The 20,559-nt window shown below is 46.4% G+C and overlaps 1 protein-coding gene across 5 annotated transcripts in view; it reads left to right on the top strand.

Moving 5' to 3' along the window:
* The window catches only part of SNX29 (sorting nexin 29), a 541,330-nt gene that overhangs the window by 199,994 nt on the left and 320,777 nt on the right, over window positions 1-20,559 (top strand). For all 5 annotated transcript variants that reach the window (XR_003003188.1, XM_024744175.1, XM_024744176.1 and 2 more), the window contains exon 14: window positions 204-286. Coding sequence is in view for 4 of the 5 variants with exons in the window: in XM_024744175.1 (XP_024599943.1) it covers window positions 204-286 (83 nt within the window). In the remaining variant the exon portion in view is untranslated. The remainder of the gene's footprint in view (window positions 1-203; window positions 287-20,559) is intronic.

Here is a 20,559-nt window from a genome sequence, read left to right as displayed (position 1 = left end):
TCACGAATGAACAGTTCTCGAAGGCATTCTGCAAACGTGCCTTTGCTAACATAGTCTTTTCCAGCGATGATCTCTAAAACAGAGAATATATTAATATTTATAAGATGCACGTTGTGTATTTTTCTTTACACAGATTCTCCGCCTTCCTTGGGTCTAAGTTGCCAATTTTTAAATATATTTTTCTAACATTCTTGTACCTGCAGAGAAAACGAGGTGCTCAAAGTCCAACTGAAGAAATACGTGGGAGCTGTCCAGATGCTGAAAAGAGAAGGTCAAACAGCTGAAGGTGAGGGGCAGAGGGAGCCTGGGTGAGGAGGGGGCTACACCTTTTCATCTTCATCGCCCCTGTGCCTGGCATAGCAGACACTCAGCATGGGATGAGTGCACGTGCAGCTGAATTAGAAGAACGGGGCTGCCTAGGGTTCCAGAAGATCAATTAAATGGAAAACCCTGCTCTGTATTCTTGCTAAATGCATAATATTATAAGACTTACTTGCCAGATTATTAGCAATACTGTATCAGTTTGTGTACTTAGGGAGTTTTATGTCTAGAGTCTTGAAACATTTGCAAGGTAGTGAACCTTCAGCTCGATTGAGTCACATCAGGCCAGGGGTGAAAGCAACAGAACGTCAGAGTGGCAGAGAATCAGAGCTATGGAGTTAGGCTGATCAGGGGCCAACCCCAGCTCTGGTTAAATTTCTTAATCTCTGTGTACCTCAGTTTTCTCATCTGTAGAATGAGGTTAGTTGACAGTGCCTACCTCATGAGGCAGTCCATGTAGACATCTTAGCATAATGCCTACATAGAGTGAGTACTGAGTAGATTTTAGCTATTATTATTAATACTCTTAATCAGAAATACAGGTAGATAGAAAAATGATCGCTTGACCAAGATCTCACTAAATAAAGTAGTGCTATATGCTTCCTCCCTGTGCAGTTTGCCTGCACTTTAACTGTCATGCCTCTACTAAAATGTTTCTCAGGTCAGCCTGAAGAAGGGATAGTTAATTAACTTTGGCTCAAGGGTCTTGCAAACTTCAACCAACTGACCATTACAAGACTTTCTTAAAAATGAGCTCTCAGAGTGTGGACATTTTAACAGAGAGGTGGATGCTCCACGCTCACAGGTCTTGGGAGTCAACCAGACCTGGATTTGACTTCAGGTGCACCCTCCATGACTTGACCTCTTGGAGTTACTTTGCCATCTGGAAGAGGAAACGCCACACCAGTGTAAGAGGAAATCACACCAATGTCATGAGGGCTGTTGTGGGGATTTTCCAAAACAACGACTGCAAAGCTTCTAGTATGGCACCCAGTGTATAGTTGGTGCTCAGTCAATGGTAGTTATTTTCCTGTGTCAGAGAGAGAGAGATAAGATTGGAGTCTGGATTTGGCTTGCTTAGCAATATCATAAAGACTTGAATTTTCTTTGGAGCTTTTGTACTCGATCAGGTTCAACATGTTGATTTTTTTTTTTTGGATAACATGCCTTGCCTCATTCCTGCTAGGTCTGTAACAGTTACCAGTCTGGGGGTTACCATTGCAGAGTTAATCGTGTCTTGATGTGAGGGCTCATCACCCTTTTCATACAGATATTACTCGTGTCTCCCGGAACCCATCTCATTACGTGGAGTTATGTCTGCCCTGGCCTTCTGCCTTTTCACTTCTTCTCAGCTTTGTTCCCCCAGCACCTGGCTTTTACAGCCATTCATTCCATTCACTATATGTTTCAAATGAATAGTATATGTTTAGCCCTTTACCCTTTCCAAGCAAGTTCAAGTATATTCACATTTGATTCAGTAACGCTGTGATGAGTAGGTATTTTCCCTCTATTTAAAAAAATTCATTATTGGCGGCTCAGGAGAGCTTAAGGGGGCTTGTCCATGGATCTGGGGTAGAAATGAATTTGGGTTATTTTCTTCCAAATCCCTCTTCTTTGCCTTATGAAGTTCTTAAACTAGTGTGCAGAGGCTTTTCCTGGGGCGCCTATTAAATACGCTTCTCAGGAGATCTGGGTTGAGGCTCTAGATTCGCACGTCTAGATACGTGACTCTCCTGCAGCTGATCCGTGGACCACGCCATCACCTTTTGAGAAATCTACACTCTACCCACACAGAGCTTTGATTTGATGCAGTAAGAAAATTAAACCAGAGGGTGTGGGAAGCACCACTGGGCTTGCATTTGGTTTAAAAACCACAATACTATAAAGTACATTTCTGAGTAGGAGCATTTTTGGAGTGAGTCCCCCCAAAACGGGTACACAGAACCTACAGCATACAGAATGGTTTCTCACGGCAGCCAGAGTCCCTTTTCCTAAGACCCAGCCTGAATGCTCTGAGCCAAAGCTAGGTATGAGATAGCCCTTAAATGGAACAGAGCAGAGATAATGAAGCACATTTTGTTATTTGCTGTCCCTTACCCCTCCGTTTCTTACTGGGTCGTTTAAGACCATTTACCTTATCTGTGAGTCATCCTTAGTGGGAGGTCTTTATGAAAGCCCTCAGATGCAGGCACATACTGACCGATGCCCTGCGTTTGCTTGTTTAAGTCTTGCAGTTTATTCCTTCTTCCACTTAAGTAATATTCGTGAACACCAGCTGTATGCCAGACACTAGGAAGCAGCCTCATTAAAAGGCATGCTTTCAAAAATTGCACTCTGGCCTTTCCAGAGCTTTCACCTAATTTTTAAGTGTGTCATCTACTACTCAAAGGAATTGGGACTCATTCCTCAACCCCAGCCAGATGCTGACTCAGTTTGTTGAAAACTATTGAGTATGTGCCCTGGCCAGGTTGGGGTGCCTTGGGGTGCCCTTGTCAGGCTTTGGTAGCTTGGGGTGTCCTGGCCAGGCTAGGGGGGGCTTGGGGTTTCTGGGGAGTTGGAGGAGCAGGGGCAGGGAGAGGTTGGAGAGGGAGAGGCCTTTCTTTCTGATCCAGGATTTCCTTGGCTCCTGACGTTAGGTGGACATAGAGATGTGTACTAGCTTCCCAAATTCAGGTGGGAATTCAGAATGCATTTTCCACGAAAGAAACCTTTTAGTTTGAGGATAAAGATTTTTCTGTCTTTTGGATGACAGATGGTTTACGAAACTGAGCTCATCAGGGGAAAGAGTGAAAAGTCATTTAAGCCCCAAATGCCTTCAGGGCTGAATAGATGGCTGAGGGCTATATTGGGATCATTATATTCATAGTTGTGGGAAGTGCCTTCAGGATTAAGAAAAAAAAATCAACTTAAAATGAACCTTTAGAATAGACTGTTGACAAACTTTAAGAGGTTAGTAGGTAACTTTGTTTCAGTTCTGAGGTTATGATTAATCATGGCTATTCTTTCCCCCCAAATTCTCTATGAAACACCGATCTAGGAATCAGACAAAAAGTGATCAAAATAACATTTTTTTAAAAAAAATTGTATTTATTTATTTTTGGCTGTGTTGGGTCTTCATTTCTGTCCGAGGGCTTTCTCTAGTTGCAGTGAGCGGGGGCCACTCTTCATCGCGGTGTGCGGGCCTCTCACTATCGCGGCCTCTCTTGTTGTGGAGCACAAGCTCCAGACGCGCAGGCTCAGTAGTTGTGGCTCACGGGCCTAGTTGCTCCGCGGCATGTGGGATCTTCCCAGACCAGGGCTTGAACCCACGTCCCCCGCATCGGCAGGCAGACTCTCAACCCCTGCGCCACCGGGGAAGCCCCCAAAATAACATTTTTATTACTGTCAGTTGATTGGAAACTCCAGCTTGACCTGAAGCCAGAATCACAATCCCCAATACATTGCCTCCCAGGTGTAGACCCAGGGACCCGCACTGTGAGGCATTGTTGGATCTGCAGAATTACACTCACCCAGTGGGGACCAAGAGGGAAGACAGTCCGTGGAGCTGTTTCCCTTTTTAATACATCATCTCCATTTGATGCAGGATCTCACCAGTCGGGTAGGAGGTGGGGAGTGAGGCCCAGAGCATAGTATGATGGAGTCTCCCCATGGAAACATGGCCCAAGGTGGGGGCCCTTCGCTAAGAGCTGTGATGACCGCAGCTGCTGGTGCCTCCTGAGGGAGAGGCCAGGGCAGTGGGGCTGGGGCAGGAGTGTGGGTCAGTGAGTGGACACCTCCTTCATTACACCTGTCCATCTGGAGAAAGGCTCTGTCAATGGAAGGAAGGCTTATTTCACCTGTAGCTGCGACCGTTCTCCAAGGGGGTCACTTCATCCTAGTCCCTGTACGTGTCCCCATGAAAAAGGTAGTCACGGCCAAAACGTTTGGGAAACACTGTGCATTCTACACTCTTCTTGCACGTCATGATGGATGTGAGTGAATGAATGACCTCTGTGCCAAAGACACTGAGCACTGCCCGGGGCTACTGACTTAGAGGCCATGTAACTTTCTGTGCCCCAGTTTCTTCCTCTGTAAAAGGGGAATTGTAATAGTACCTTCCTTATAGGGTTTCGGGGGAAGATGAGATAGATGAGTACATGGAAAGCCTTTAGAATAATGTCTGATATGTAGTAGCCACTCAATAAATGTTATAATTATTATTATTACTATTTTTACTATCTCACTTTACCTCTCCTGGCCCCTTTGAACAATTGTAAAATTAGGATTTATTAAAATAGTATATACTTTATAGGTTGTTGTTGTGGGGATTAGCTGTTAAGAGGTGTAATTCAGATAACATGCTGGGATCTAGAAAATGCTGTGGTGGACAGAATGTTGGTCTTCCAAAGTTGTCCATGTCATGATCCCCAGAATCTGTGAATATACCCCCTTACATGGCAAAAGGGACTTTTCGGATGTGATTAAGAATCTTGACATGGAGAGATTATCCTGGTTTATCCACATGGCCCCAGTGTAATCACAAGGGCCCTTCTAAGAGAAAGGCAGGAGGGTTGGAGAGGGAGAAGGAGTGACAACAGGAGCAGAGGTAGGAGTGATGCACTTTGAAGATAAAGGAGGGGCCACAAGCCAGGGAATGCGGGCATCCTCCAGGAACTGGAAAACACAAGGAAACAGGTTCTCCCCTAGAGCCTCTAGAAGGAATACAGTCCTGCTGACACCTTGAGTCTAGCTTATAGGACCCATTTGAGCCTTCTGACTCCCTGAACTTCAAGATAGTAAATCTGTGTTATTTTAAGCCACTAAGTTTATGGTAACTTGTTACAGCAGCCATAGGGAGCTCATATAAACATTCAGTTAAGTTGAGGTATTGCCTGGATGGACGTGGGGATCATCTAATCATCTTATGGAGCTTGTGGTGGGAGGTTGATGTCTTAAAGGTTGGTTTTCTTGGTCAGAGGTCACCTGGTGGACAAACTTGGGACCTCAAGGGAGAGCTGTGGTCTCTGATTTGCAGCCACATCTGGGACAGGAAAGCACACCACCCCTCTGCCACACCCCTTTGTGCAAGATGTGTTTGGCCAAGACAGGGAAGTCCTTGTCCCAGGTCACACTCACCCCACCCCGGGGGTCACTTGTGTCAGCCCTGGTGGATGATTCCTGTCACCAGCCAGCTCTGGACATTGGAGACGAAGCCTCCAGAGCTGTATGGTTGTGGCCTTACTGTCCGGTGGACCCTTGGCGTTACTGTCTGGGTGTGGTCATTGTTGCGTGTGCAGCTGGGGAGTCTGGGTTCTCTGAGTGTCCCGCGGCGGAGGTGGGGCTATTCTCACGAGTGCTTTGCTGCATGTTGGGCTTCTCCCAGGCTCTCCCAAGGAGCATTTGCCTGTGAGTTGGAGCTTGCTCTCTGTATTAAGGAAGAGGTTCTCCTACCAGGGGCAGCCAAACGTGGGATTCCGGAAGTGCATGAGTCTGCCCTTGTCACACGGCTCCGGTTGCCTCTCCTGTCTGCCTGTGCACGGTGGACATCTGCGGCCTCGCGGTGTCAGGTCCCACGTGTTCCAGTTTTCATCAGACCAGCGTCCTCGCTCAGGGTCAGCCCAGTGAGGTAGGTGAGACTCCACCCTCCGTTCTGCACTTGACCTCAGCTGACTGGCTCCAGCCGGGTCTCGGGACTCTACTAGGCTGTCAAGAGTTTTCTTTCCTGTTGGGCCTGGAAGGCTGGGGCCAGTGTGGTTACCTTGTCTCCAGGTGGAGCCTGGGCATGAGGCCGTCACCCAGAGAGAGAAGCTGGGCCGAGAGGCAGAGAGGAATCAGGGGCTGATCCTGTCCTTCGAGCCCCTGAATCCAGCAGTGCCTGGCGCGACTGTTCAGCCCTGAACGTACTATTAACAGGAGCAGTAATTCACCAACCTCCCCTGCCCCTGTTTTTGAGCTTCAGTTGGGTTAACAAAGCTCGTATGCTCCACGGCAAAAAATTAGCTCTTTACTGGGTGCAGAGTCCATTCTGTCTTGGTGAAACACTGTTATTTCTCTGGAGTCTTTCCCAATCCACAGTGTCTGTGTCTGTGGTGTGAGGCCCTTCCTCCCGGCCGCCCTCCGTCTCATTAGGTCCACTCCACTAGCATCACCTGTCCCGGCCACCGCAGTCCTGTTCTGTGGTGATGGATTTTAACACTGCAAGTGCCTGTCGGCATCGCCATTTAATTCATCTGCCCTAGGCTTAGGGGCAGAGGGAGAAGAAATGGCCCGTTGCTGGTGGCAATCAGAGTAATTGGCAGTGAGGGTAGGAGATGCAGTGGGAGGAACTTGACAGATGAGGGAGGCTTGGGAACAGTTTTAAAAATTTACTCTAAGAAAAAAAAGAAACAAAAAATGGAAGTCATCAACCTGTCTCCCGTGTCATGTCTCTGCCTGCGTGTGGCATGCCCACAGATGCCCACTCCACTGCTGCCTGTGCTTCATGCCCTCCCCGGGGTCTCAGTTTCCCTGGGCTCCCAGAAAGTGGGGAGGGACAGTTGAGAAGCCTAATTCTGTGGAGATGGACGGTCATGGGCGAGAGGATTCCTGGAGCTGGCATGTTTCAAGGGCGCGTGCGGTGCTGTGTACCCTTTGATCCTTCAGTCTCAGTCACCGCAGGTGTTGGCGCCTCCCCTTGGGTGGCCGCATGTTCTTGCCCCCTGTGTGCACAGAGGTAGAGATGTCTTTGTTTGAGGCAGGCTGCTTTGGTTGCAAGGAAAGCAAGGTCATGAGTCTTGTGTGTATGTGTCTGTGTCTGGTTCTACTGGGATAAGCGTGGGACCTCGTGGAAACACTGATAAGATCTCATCACTCTCCTGTTTAAAACTCAGTCCAGACTTTCTGACCATGGCTTGCGGTACTTGGTGTGATCTGGCTCTTCCCTACTTTCCAGCCCCACCTCCCCTCACCCTCTTGTTCCCTCTCTCGGCCCCGGCCACACCGGGCTTGACTAAGTAATACATCAGGGCCTTTGCACTTGCTGTCCTTCTGCTGGAAAGCTTCTCCCTCAATCTCTGAATGACTGATTCTGCCTTGTGAGGCAGTTTCCGTTCAGATGTCAACTCCTCTGACCTCCCTGCCTCCTTCTTTCTTTGTTCCATTACTTCCTTTATGTTCATCACAGCACCTTTATCAGTACCCCTCAGTATCTGGTTGTTTATTCCCTTCCTTGTTCACTGTTTGTGTTCCACCCTGCAGTGTACAGTCCACAGGAGCAGGGACCTTGCCTGTTGTTCTTCCCAGCTGTGTTCACAGTGCCTTGCACAGTGCTTGACCCAAGGGATGTGCTCCATAAACATTTATAACATGAATGAACAGAAATCCGAGAGGAGCTTTTGTAGGACCTGGCCTCTTGGCATTTAGGTGATTGAAAACCCACGGCAGCCAGGGAGAGCTCAGCAGTGGGCGAGGTCACGGGTCTTCATTCTAGGGCTGCAGATAACGTGCTATACCCTGTGTAACCACTTCTTTCAGTTGTGCCTCCAACCAGATTCTTCTGATCACATATAGTTTTGGCTCCTTGTGACTACAGTTAGCACATGACTTTGACTCTTCAGGGTTTCATCATTCAGAGATCTTTTGATTACAAGAGTCATAAAGTCCAATTCAATCTGTTTTAAATGAAAACAGTGGAAGTCCAGGAGTGCCTGTCTTCAGGAATGGCTTGATCCAGGGGCTCAAACAATATCATTAGGAGGTTTTTTTGTTTTTGATTTTTTTCATTTCTCAACTCTGTCTCCCTTCCCCCTCGCCCACAAATATTGGCAGTGTGGTGCTGGTGAATGTTTAACAGTTAGCTCTCTAAGGGAGGAAGGCTCTGATTTAAAGTGCTTGCTGATGTCCATGGTGGCGGTGCTGTCAACACGATGTCACTGAATGCAGAGTTGGGAAGAGGTACGTGCACTGGGCTCCTGTGAGCTGGTGTGCCCCAGCTTTACAACCACCCCCATGTGTTGGCTCCATTTTCAGGCAGGTGTTCTTATGCTGGCAGAAAGCTGCCAGCAGCTTTTGGTTTAATCTTCCCAGCAACCCAACTGAAGAGAGAGCTCTTCCCCACTAGTTTCCTTATAAACCACTCTCCCATCTTCCCCCACAAGGAGCAGTGCTTCTCAATCTTGGCTCCATATTCAGTCACCTGGGGAGTTCTAAAAAAATCCCAGTGCTGGGCCACTTGGAACCACTGCCTTCAAATTGATGAAGTGATGTGTGCTAATGTGCTTCAAACGTGTCGGTACTCCTTGATTCTTGGCCTGTGGTAGATACCTTGAATCTCATTGACGCAAGAAAGTAATCGTTACAGTCATCCACCTCTAAAGTGGCTGAGCCAAAATTCCTACCCAGATGTAAGCCAAGTCCATGCTTCCCCCAGTGCCCTAAGTTGATTCTCCCGGAAATGTTCTAGGTGATAAGATACGCTGCATCACTCTGGGCCTCAGAGGTGGTGTATGACAGGTGGCCGAGAGGTGCTTTGTAGGGGCAGCCTGTGCCTAGGATGCCTGGCTTGATTGGTTAGCCTCTACCCTTTAACTTTATCCTGAGAAAAACCCACTCTATGCCCCTGTCTTTGGTGGGTGACCGAAACCCAGTCATGGACCACATGGGGAGCCGGGTCAGAGCATGAGGTGCTTGGAACTGGACATCAGCTGGGGACAAACAGAAGCGCTGGCTCACCGCTTCTCAGTAGCAGTGGTGTGTGTGGACCAGGCGTGCTGTAGACATTTTCTTCTTCCTCAATGAAGGCTCCTCCTTCCACGGTAAAGAGAAGCCTTTGCCTTGAGAAGGAGCATGGAGAAGGCGATAGCAGGGCTTGGAGGCAAAAGGCAGGCACACGTTTTCCAGTTGGGGGGAATCTGGGTTGAACCTCAGCCCTATCATCTACCAGCTCCGAAGTCTTGGAATGAGTTTTAATCTCAGAGCTTCAGTGGTTTTATTTGAACAGAGAGATAATAATGTTGACTTCCTAGCATTTTATGAAGTATAAAAGAGATGACATGTGAAATACCAGGCAATTGTTGACATTATTTTGAGTTGGAGATGCAGTTTGAAGGGCATCCAGGCTGTGGAAGGTCAGGGACCATTAGCAGAACACCTGTACATTAATTTCTGAAAGTGGGTGAATAATTATGGTGATAATTGTAGAGTAAACCTCTTTGAAAGCTTTGTAGTCCGTTATGCTGGCAGAACAATATTTGTGTGATTAGCCAGTTTCCTGACCTTTAAATAAAAATCCGAACAGGTAGCCCCAGTACCTGGCCCTTGCTAAGCACTCGGTACTGCCAGCACCAGGAAGATGCTCCAGGGACAGGGGCCAAAGCTTTGATATTTTAAAATCAGGACTTGCTGGAGAGGTCCAGGAAGTAATGTACCCATCACCCAATGTACTCACCACCCAGGTATAACAGATAAATTTCCATATTGATTGCATATTAATGAAAAGACTTAAAAGTTGCAAATGCATTTGAGGGTGTCCTTACTGACTGCACGCACAGATGTTTCCAGATTAATTCTGATGGCCCAGCTTGGGTGGCAGGCCTCACTTAAACGAATTCTGGGGACTTGGGTGGCATGGGCGGGGGGTAGTTAGAACTCTGATAGGCCTAGCCATGGTCACATGCCCTTTCCTGGAAGGGAGGGCATAAGGTGGGAGCAGCCCCATCCAAACATTCTGAATTGAGAATGCAGAGGGGCAGGCCCCCAGAAATAAGAGATGAATTCTGACAAGAGGGGATTTGGGGAGCAAAAACAGATGATCTTGCATCTGGAGTGATGTGGGAAATGGAGGTAACACCAAAATTTTTATGTAGGAGGGGTTTGGTGGTTTTGTTGGAAAGGGGGTTTGGAGGCATTGTCTTGCTCTGTTTTTATGGAATTTGTAGGTTTCCTTGGGATAGTGTCTCAGGTAGAACTAGATTTGGCTGCATAAAGAAAAGAAACCTAGACAAGACTGACTTCCATAAAGTTTTTCTCTTATCCCACACAAGTCTAGAAGTAAGTAGTCTAGTCCAAGGCTAGTGTGATGACTCCATAGCAGTTGGGAACTCAGGCTGCTGTTTTCTTTTTGCTCTGCCATCCTCAGTACATGGCTTTTTGTCTTCATGATTGCCTCATGGTATCTATCAATGTATCGCGGCTAGTGCTCCAGCCATCACATCTGTATTTCAGGCAGATAGATGCAGAAGGGGGAAGGGAAGAGAGTGCAATTCACAGCTGAATTCTTTAAGGATTTAAAACTTTAAGGATCATAAGCTTTCTTTAAGCAGCTTTCGCCCCAAATGACTTCTGCTTAATGCTGTTGGGCCTCCCCTAATTGTGGGGAAAGCTGGGAAACATGGTTGCTTAACTGGCACATAGGGAAGGAGGGACAGCGGATATCGGGTAGGCAGCCTGCAGTCCTTGCCCCAGGTGGCTTTGAGGAAGGTGAGGCTGATGACAATTTTGCCGGGGTGGGTGGAGGAGGATGTTTCTAAAGTCCCCCCAAGCCACCCCTTAGTGCCATCACTACTGGGAAAAGCTTCATCAACGATACAGGGTCATAGCTGCAAGAGAATCCATTCCCTGGTTCTAAAAGTGGCCCATGTCTCTCTGGAGACCTCCATACGAGATAATGTTTTATTTGCTCCACCTGATTTTATCCCCTGCAGGATGCTCTCCTCTCATAAGTCATTGCAAAGGCAATTGCCTGAAAACGCCAAGTATCGATTCATGATTTTTGTTCATTTCCTTTTTATTGTTCGGTAGGAAACAAAGGCCCAGAAATAGAACAGGAGGACTTGGAGTGCTTCAGCTCCCTCCTTAGAGGACTAGGCCAGACATAACACTTATCGTTGTCATTGTCACTTTTTAGGGCTGTCTCGGCATTGTGATTCTCGTCCTGCAGTTTTTCAATCAGTGTCTCCGTTGGTGTTCAGCTCCTCCCCTTCCTGGAAGCTGACAGGTGGCTTGTTTTGTTAAATGCCACTTTGGTTCTGAAAACTGCTCTGTTTTAAGTTTCTAATTACAGTTTTCATCAGGCAACTGGTCATTTTGCTTTGCTTGAGTGGGTAATGATGCTTCTACCTCGGCGGAGAGTGACTTGTCTAAATGTTTTCTTTTTTCTTGGACTGAATAGAAAAATAGACATCCTAGAAAGAGATAAAGCCCACCTCTTGGTCTGGGGTTATTTCACTGGTTTATGGCCTCAATTTCATTCTTTGCATTTCAGGAGAAATACACTCCTTCCTCACCCCTCTCTGCGGAATGGCTTCTCACCCTTGTACCTTCTGTTCATTCAGTATAGAATCTTCCTTCTGCCCAGTATACCTCCTAGTCACAGATATCATTGCTCCAGGAAGCCTAAATGATGTCCCCACCATCATTTCCCCTAGTTGGTCACTCCCAGATCTATAGCATTGCTGTGTAATTTGTGCTTTAAAATTTTAATTTCTTCCTTTCTTTAGTGACATATTCCATAAACATTTACCAGGATATAAGCTCTGTGACAGTGGGGACTGACTTGGTTTTGATACTATTGTACACTTAGCTCCTGAAACAGATTCCGTACACCTGGCAAGTGATCAGTAGCTGTTTGATGAGTGATGGACTGACTGACTTACTGAGTTTAAATACTAATAATAGCTAACGTGGGTTAAGCACCACATGCCAGGTCCTGTGCTAACTGCTTCAGAGGCCACCTTCCTGTGAGGTGGGTTCTCTTTATCATCCGCACTTTACAGGTGGGGAAACTGAGGTCAAGAAAGGTCAGAGAGAGAGTATAGGGGAGTCAGACTGTCTACATTAAAGTCCTTTCCATGTACTGTGTTAGATTGTTGTTATTACCACCGTCATGGTCAAGTGCTCTGCCCAAGGCACACAGCTGGTGGGTGGGGGGCGGGATGGTTGAGGCCCCGAAACAGAAGTGAATGACACACAGTGTCTGCCCCTCTGGAGGTCACAGATGGGGGCGAGTGGGTGGGTCCAGTAACCTGGGCTCCAGGAGAGGGGGGTGCCTGGTCTTTCCAGTCCCAGTTTTCTCCCAGGCAGCCAAGCCGGTGGGCAGAGCAGGCGACGATGTGGTTGCTGAGCCGTGTGATGTGCTGCGTGGATGCCCTTGACCCGAGTTCCTGGGAGGCATTCTGGGTCCGTGCTGCACTCCCTATTACCTTTCCATTTCTGACTTAGAGTCTGTTTCTGAGGCCCAGTCCCTCCAAAACAAAACAAAACGCCCTCCTCTACCAGGTGGAGCCAATTAGGCCAAGCTCAGCTCTTCCTTTAATTACTTTTGCCCTCATTTGCATCTGGTTTGTCTCATTATAATGCCATTAGCAGGGTGGCAACCAGCAATGGTGCGCACACAGTTTTGAGGCCTTGCTTCTGTGGTCTTGGCTTCCTTCTGAGTAAAATGAAGGATTTGGAATAGACACAAGCACACATATACCCCTGGGCCAGAATCAGCCTGCGGAACTCACCTGGCTTGCCTGAAAATTGTCTTTAGCAACTTGATTGTGGAATAACAATTTGTGTTTTCTTTCCTTGTTAAAAAATGAAGCCATATTCGTTGTAGAGAATTTAAAAAGAGAGACAAGCAAAGAAGGAGAAAATAAAAATCACAAACCCTCAAGCGTTGTTAATATTTTGGAGTATATCCTTCCAGACGAGTATAGCACTATGCTGTGAACACTCTTGGGATAAACACATCTTGCCTGAAAAGTTTGGGCATCTCTCACTCCCCTAATTGACACATGGACTTCATGGGCTAAGAAGAAAACTGATGACATTAAAAAAAAACACCAATAACAAATAATTGATAGGGATTTTAACAGTAAAATCAGGCAGTGATATAAAATGACTGTAAATTATGCCAAGGTCCTGTCAGTAACCAGTCACATGTGTGCCAAGATGACAAGAAGTGGGGTTTGATGGGCATACAAGCTGGTTACTGCTGTCTTGCCTCCTTCCTTACCCCTTTTCCAGAGGAAAGCAGGACAGCATTCATGAAGGCTGCCCATCCTGTGTTAGAGCATGAAGGTGTAGTCCATGGGTTTGGCCTGGAAGGTTCTAGCTCTGCCCCTTGCCAGCGGTGTTACCTTGGGCAGATAACCTGGCCTTTATTGTGTGTTTTATCTTTTTCCTTTCTGTATGTTTTTTGTTTTTTGTTTTTTGTGGTACGCGGGCCTCTCACTGTTGTGGCCTCTCCCGTTGCAGAGCACAGGCTCCTGCGTGCAGGCTCAGCGGCCATGGCTCACGGGCCCAGCTGCTCCGTGGCATGTGGGATCTTCCCAGACCGGGGCACGAACCTGTGTCCCCTGCATCAGCAGGCGGACTCTCAACCACTTGCACCACCAGGGAAGCCCCTGTATGTTTATTTTTTGGATAGTTTCTGTTGCTAAGCCTTAAAGTACACTAATCTTTCTTCTGCATTTAGCTCATGACACTTTACGGTGGCCGTACCTGGCTGCAAGGGATGCTGGGAAACATAGTCTCTTAGTTTTGTGCCCAGATGTCCAAGTGCCCAGCAAAAATTGGTGTTTTTCTTACTACATAAGAAACACTGGCTATTAGGGGATACTTGCCATTTTTGCCACACATGTGAATTAATTGCTACTCTGCTTTTGATGAGCAAGTGGGCACAAAGTGCTAGCTTTCTGGGCAATGGCAGTAATGGGGTCAGTTTCAGTGGAGAAATGGGGAGAGGTAAAATGTGAAAGATGGTCTCCGCTCAGCACTTGGAAACTCTCCCCCTGTTTGGGTGAAACAGGAGTCATCCTTCTCTTCATGTTTAAGAAGTAAGGTAGCCAGTTGCTTTGTGTCCCATGCCTGTTTCCCCTGTGAATCTCGGGTGCCCTTGTGGCATGAAGGATTAGATTTACCATGGTCCTACTGATCAGCTGGGTCAGTGCCAAGAGAATTTGATTAAACTAGAATTGAGACCCAGGTCCAAATCTTGGCTTAATGCTCTTAATGCTCATGTTATTTTCAGATGGCATAAACTCACTTGTGCCGTCTGTAAGGCACGGATAGTAACTACCTGGCTCAGTTAACAGTGGATCCCAGGTTTACGAGATCAAGTTTTAAACTGCTCTTTCTATATCGTTTAGTCTCCCATAGGGAGAGGAAAATAAACTTTACAGTATTTTCTTGGTTTCCCATGACTTGTTATCATACTTTCTACCTTCCTTGGGTAATTTCTATCTGGAGAGTACGACAGTTGGCATTCAGTTAAATATGAATTACAGAAGGTCTCTTCTGTTATTTGCAGTGATAAAAAATATTGGTTTAATATATTAGAGTTGATGTCAGTGAAAGCAATCACTTCATAGCTTGTTTTTCATAATTGAGTATTTTATTGGAATTTAAAAAATGAGTTATATGTATTTTTTTATAACAATCCCAATAATACAGAGACGTTTAAAGGAGTTAATCTCCCTTAATGCTCCCCACGTTAGAAAACCAGGGTAAATTGATGTATGTGAACTTAGGCAAATCTATACTCTGCAAACGTAAGTATACCTGTTCTACCTATTCCAGTTTTTTCCCCTCAAAAATGGGATTACAGTCTCTATCAGGGGTTGGCAAACTATGGCCCATGGGCATGCCATCTGTTTTTGTAAATAAAGTTTTATTGGAACACAGTCACATCCATTTGTTATGTATTGTCTGTGTGCTTTGTCTATACAATGGAGGAGTTGAGTGGTTCCAACAGAGACACATGGCCTGAAAAACTGAAAACCACCTAGCCCTTTACAGAAAGTTTCCTGACCCCCGATCTGACCTATTTTGGCTTTCTCAGGTAACAGCATATCACTGAACAGTCATGAATCTTCCTCCAGATCAATAGATACAGATCTAAGTCATTCTTTTTAATATCTGCATATCAGAGTTGATCATGTGACTGTCCTGTGATTGTTAAAATCATTCCCCCATAGATGGTATTTAGCTTGATTCCAGGTTTTTGCCATCACAAACAGTGCTTCATAAACCCCTGTATACATGTATTTTTTATTTTATTTTATTTTATTATTTATTTATTTTTGACTGTGTTGGGTCTTCGTTTCTGTCCGAGGGCTTTCTCTAGTTGCAGCGAGCGGGGGCCACTCTTCATCGCGGTGCGCGGGCCTCTCACTGTCGCGGCCTCTCTTGTTGCGGAGCACAGGCTCCAGATGCTCAGGCTCAGTAGTTGTGGTTCACGGGCCTAGTTGCTCTGCGGCATGTTGGACCTTCCCAGACCAGGGCTCGAATCCGTGTCCCCTGCATTGGCAGGCAGATTCTCAACCACTGTGCCACCAGGGAAGCCCTACATGTATTCTTATATCCTGGGCTGCTTCTTTTATGTGGGAGAGATTTACAGAAGTACGGTCGCTGAGGGAAAGCATGGGTTCTGTGCCCATCAGTTGCCTTTTGGTTTGAAACCAACATGTCATGTCATCAAATGTTCTCCCTGATCTGACACCATTTTTTTTGGATCTGACATCGTTTTTTGGGATCTGACATTTTTTTAAAAAGTGATTTTCAATCTCTTTTGACTCTGGCTCACAGTAAGAAATAGGCTTTTGAAGTACACACTTTCAAGTATGTATATAATTGAGACACAACCTTCCTGGAATAATACTTAACCTTCACTACGGGCAAAACATTCTCATGTTTTGTATCCTGTTCTATTCCATGTTGACAAACATCAATTGTGACTCACTGAATTATTTTCACCATCCTACGAAAGGGACACAACCTGTGGTTTGAGAAACACCATTTTCTAGAAAGGGGTAATATTCTGGAATCTTGTAATCTAGTTAAGTTTGATATTTTATCTGTTGGTCAAGGCCATTCCTCCTCCTTCCCTTATTTAAGGTAAAAACATTATTCTTCTTAATGAAAATTCATATATATTTTAATCCATAATGTCTTTATAGTGCAAGGTGGGATACAGACCAGTTTCCTTTGGAAATGGGAGTTGTGCTTTGGTTTTCGTGTGTTTCCCGGGAGAGACTGAATACTGGGGCTTTGCCACCATGCAGTGTGGACATACCTGTTAGCCAAGCCACCTCACAGGTGATTTGTCCTCTCTCGGGTCTAGCCCAGTTGCTCATACGTTGATCCTGACCACCCCCTGACCCCAGTGTTCACACACATCACCACCCCCCGCTCAGCCTTAACTCCCACTCTGTCCTCTGCTGAGTGCTCTGCAGACTTCGGCCTTGACCAGCCATGAAAACTGTGATTCTGCTATTCCCTCTGGGTCTGTTGAGGCCTGCAGCCTTATTTTAGTAATAGAACTTTTCCCCCCTTTGGCAAACAATGAAGCCAACTGAAGCCAACAAGAAAGGGTATTATCTCAGAGAACTTCTTCGGGTGCAGGTCTGGCTGGATCCAGGTGCACAGGCAGTTTACCAGGAAGATTTATGTCTCTTCCCCTTTGTCCTGCTTCAGGTTCTGGTAGGTTTGTTTCATTTTCAGACAGCTTATCTTTCCTGGAGAGAGGAAGAGGTAAGATAGAAGCTGGAGAGACAGGGAAGGGTCAGAGCAAGGATCATTCCATGTGACCTGCAGAGAGGCTTGGGTTTTATCCGCAGGCTTGGGAAGCTGGTGAAAAATTTTAAGTTGGAAGTGACATGAGTCAATTTGCATGTTTCCTCCCCTCACACGAAGATCTGCCCCATGTGTCGTATTGTTCTGTGAACGTCAGAAGCTGGATTCTGCCTTTAGAGGGATGGTTACTTTCAGACGCCTAAAATATTTTTTTCCTTTTTTTCTCCTTTTTTTGAAATTTCTGACATTGTTTGAATTTAATGATTCATATTACAAATTATTCATGAAAATGATCTTTTAAGCTTCTTATAATAGCTGAAATTATCCTTCATTAGATACTGACAGTTCCTGTGATGGGTGTAATTATAAAAAAAAATATTCTTAGGCTAGTTATATTCTGCAGTGTTAAAATTACGCAAATGAGCAAGGGATAAGAATAGAAGCTGAGTAGGATGGTCAGATTTTATGGGGGGGTGGCAGCATTGCAGATTTTCTCAAAATGAATAAATATGTGCTGTACACATTAAATACGTTTTTATTACAGTCTGCCTTGATGTTCACCCTTTCCTCATTGGCAGGGGAGCGCATTAATTTTAGCGCCCTGAATTGTTTGTAGCTCTTGCCCATGTATGAATCGCATAAAGGAGAAATTTTCTTTTTTTTTTCTTTCCTCCTTCGTTCCACTCAGCATTTTCTGCAAGGCAGGCTGTAGTAATCTCTGATAGCTCTGCAGAATTTCAGGCTTGTTGCTAATACAGAGAAAGCTGAGCAGGGAGTGGGGAGGCTCGAGGGTGGGGGCAGTGAGCCGGGGTGGGTCTCTGGGTAATTAGCCTGAGAAATCAGGACCGCATCTTGTTCACGTCCCAAGGATGGCCAAGTGGGATGTTCATGGCTAATAGGGGCCAACCTACTTCTTGGGATTAACCTAGGCAACTTTGTGGGGAAGCACTGGGACGAGAAGAATTGAGGAGCCTTACAAACCACAGTGGGCAGGGCCCCACGTGACCTGCCCCTGCCTGCCTCTCCAGGGTCTGTTAATAATGCCCCTTTCTGCCTCTTCCTCACGTGGTCCCATCCCTTCTTGGGGGCTCTACAGAACCCCCAAGAGAGCAGTTGGTGAATAGAGCACCATCACTGGCTCTACAATCTAAGATCAACTCACAAGTAGAGCAGATGGAGTGAATTCTCCCATCTCCCTGTCTTTGAACTGGACCAGTTAGCAAAATGTAAGGTAGAGGGTGATTTAAAAAAGGAAGAAAAAGGCTAACATTTAAGTAGTGTTTTGCATTTGAAGAACTGTCCATGTACTCATTTAATCCTCATATCAATCTGATATGCTAGATGCTTTATGATCTTCAGTCTGCAAGTGAGAAAGCATAAACAGAGAGCTTAAGTCACTCGCTCAAGATCACACAGCAAATTAGGAAGGTGAAACAATGCTGGTAAATTTCCAGTGATTGGTGACAGCACGAGGTGGGGGTCCGATCTGCCCACCCAAGAGGTTTTCAAACAAGCTTGGGTTTATTCAAGCAGACATGTCTTCCAGAACTCTCCTTTCACTTTTACCTCTTGGGACCTCTACCCATTTCCCGTCAGGTTCTGGGCGCCCCCCGAGCTGCCTGCTTCTGTGCCCAGTTTGGCATGTACTGCCACCCCTCGTGTAGTATTATATGTCACTGCACGGTGGGGATGGTTCGGTGTCTTCCTCTCTTGCATCTGGGCAGCCCTCTGCCTTGGTGTTTGGTTTTCTTCCAAAATATGCACAGACCTCATTATGCCTTCAGATGACAAGAAGCAGATACTTACTTTCCATTATAGCTTAGAGACCAGAGGTTGGCAAATATTTATTTTTTGGTAAAGGCCCAGAAGTAAGTATTTTAGGCATTGTAGTTGGTCTGTCTCCTCGTCCTCTTCTTCTCCTCTTCCTCTCCCTTTTTTCATCCCCTCCCCTAAAATGTACAGTTTTTACAGTAAAATAGACCACAGGCTGGATTTCACCCAGGGGATATAGTTTGCCAACCCCTCTTGCAGTCATTTGTTGGTATTAAACTGCCTCTCTTAAAAAATTGAACTGTCCTGTTCTTGTGGGTCTGATTTTTGGTTCAGGTGGTTCTTCTTGCACTTGTTATGTCTGCTTGTTTCTGAAGTGCCCTGGACCCACTTGTATACTTTCTTCCATTCCCTGTTAATCTCTTGCCACTCTTGCCTGCTCTGGTTTTGCTCCAGCCACCCTGGTGCCCTGGAACTTTCTCAGAGATGCAGAGCTAGTGGAGGTAAGGGTGATGGTTATTTGCTTCTTCAGACTTTTCTTTCCACAGTTTCCACGGAAAAATGCTCACTTGATAAAAGGTAAGCACCAGCCTGTGTGTTTGCACCTGAGTGTTCCTTTGGAGCGGCTTCTCCCTGAGCGTCTGATGTTGCAGGAGGGGGCATGGGGAGGAAGCTTTGTGGTTTGCAGACGCCATCCTCTTAGCCATCCTTTGCCAGCCTTCTGAGGTCACTAGTGTAGATCCTTCTTCTCACTTTTTAAGTGAGAAAACTGAGGCTCAGTGTGGGGTTCTGCACGCAGCATGTGGCAGAGCTGGAGAGTCAGTTTAGGTCTGTAAAGTCCAAATTTGGGACTCTCGCTGGTACCTCCTTTGGACGTGAGTAATTCTGGAATGCTTCTCCTCCGTGGGCTCGTGGTTCAGAGCGGGGTTTCTGGAGCCAGACCATGTGGGGGTGAGCCCCGTTCTACCCTTCAGCAGCTGTGTGACCTTGGGCAAGTTACCTACCCTCTCTGGACCCCAGCTTTCTTACGTGTAAAACTGAGATAGGGGTATCGCCCTCATGGGTTGTAATGACTGTAGAATGAAACCAATGACATCATGCTCGGGAAACATTAACTATCATTGCTTTTTCTTTTTTAATCAACTTTATTTTTAATCGTAGTAAAATACACATAGCAAAATTTATCGCCTTAACCGTTTGTAAGTGTGCGCTTCGATGCTGTGAGGTACATTCACATGGTTATGTAGCTGATCCCTGGAACTCTTGTCGTCTGGAGATCTGAAGCTCTGTCCCCAGCTCCTTGCTTTGCTTTTTAAACAATCAGGCGAGAGCAGCAGGCACTTGACTGAATTGAAAACAGCACCCGCAGTCTGCAGACAGCTGTTGTGCTCTGCCCTGTGGGTGGCCCGGCTCCTGGGCCACGGTGAGGCATTTAGACTTGGGGTCTGTCTCCCTCCCCAGCCATGACACCTACCGTTTATTGCCTGCTTTCTCCTCATGGGCTCTTGGCTGAGCACTTCACAGTCAGCATCTCTCGGAATGCCTGCCACAGTACTTTCCGGCATGTTCTCGTGGTTCCCCTATTTTACGTAAGAAGAAACTGAGTCTCAGAGAGGCTCAGCAGCTTATGTCCGCCCACGTGGCTCAGAGAGGGCAGAGCCAGGCTCTTACCCTCATCCAGGGGCTGGCTCTGCATCTGCTAGCCTTGCCTCCCTACCCAGTCTCTTGCTATTGGACGGCTGTGGTGACATTTTTTTTCTCAATGTTTTCCTCAGCACGTGAAATACTAATCCTTTTGAGTAGTAGGTTATCTGAGCACCTGCTTCTGACTTCAAGAATGGAATAGATGTGGCAAATTATACATCTCCTCCCCTACTGCCCCTTTCTCCTTTCTTTTCCTTTCTTTCCCTTCCTTTTCTTTCCTGCCTCCCTCCCTCCCTCCCTCCCTCCCTC

The sequence above is a fragment of the Neophocaena asiaeorientalis genome, unplaced genomic scaffold (genome assembly GCF_003031525.2).
Source record: "Neophocaena asiaeorientalis asiaeorientalis breed wild unplaced genomic scaffold, Neophocaena_asiaeorientalis_V1.1 scaffold91, whole genome shotgun sequence".
Classification (NCBI taxonomy): Eukaryota; Metazoa; Chordata; class Mammalia; order Artiodactyla; family Phocoenidae; genus Neophocaena; species Neophocaena asiaeorientalis.
The sequence above is the reverse complement of the archived record's forward strand: the minus strand, read 5'-3'. Positions and strand labels throughout refer to the sequence as shown.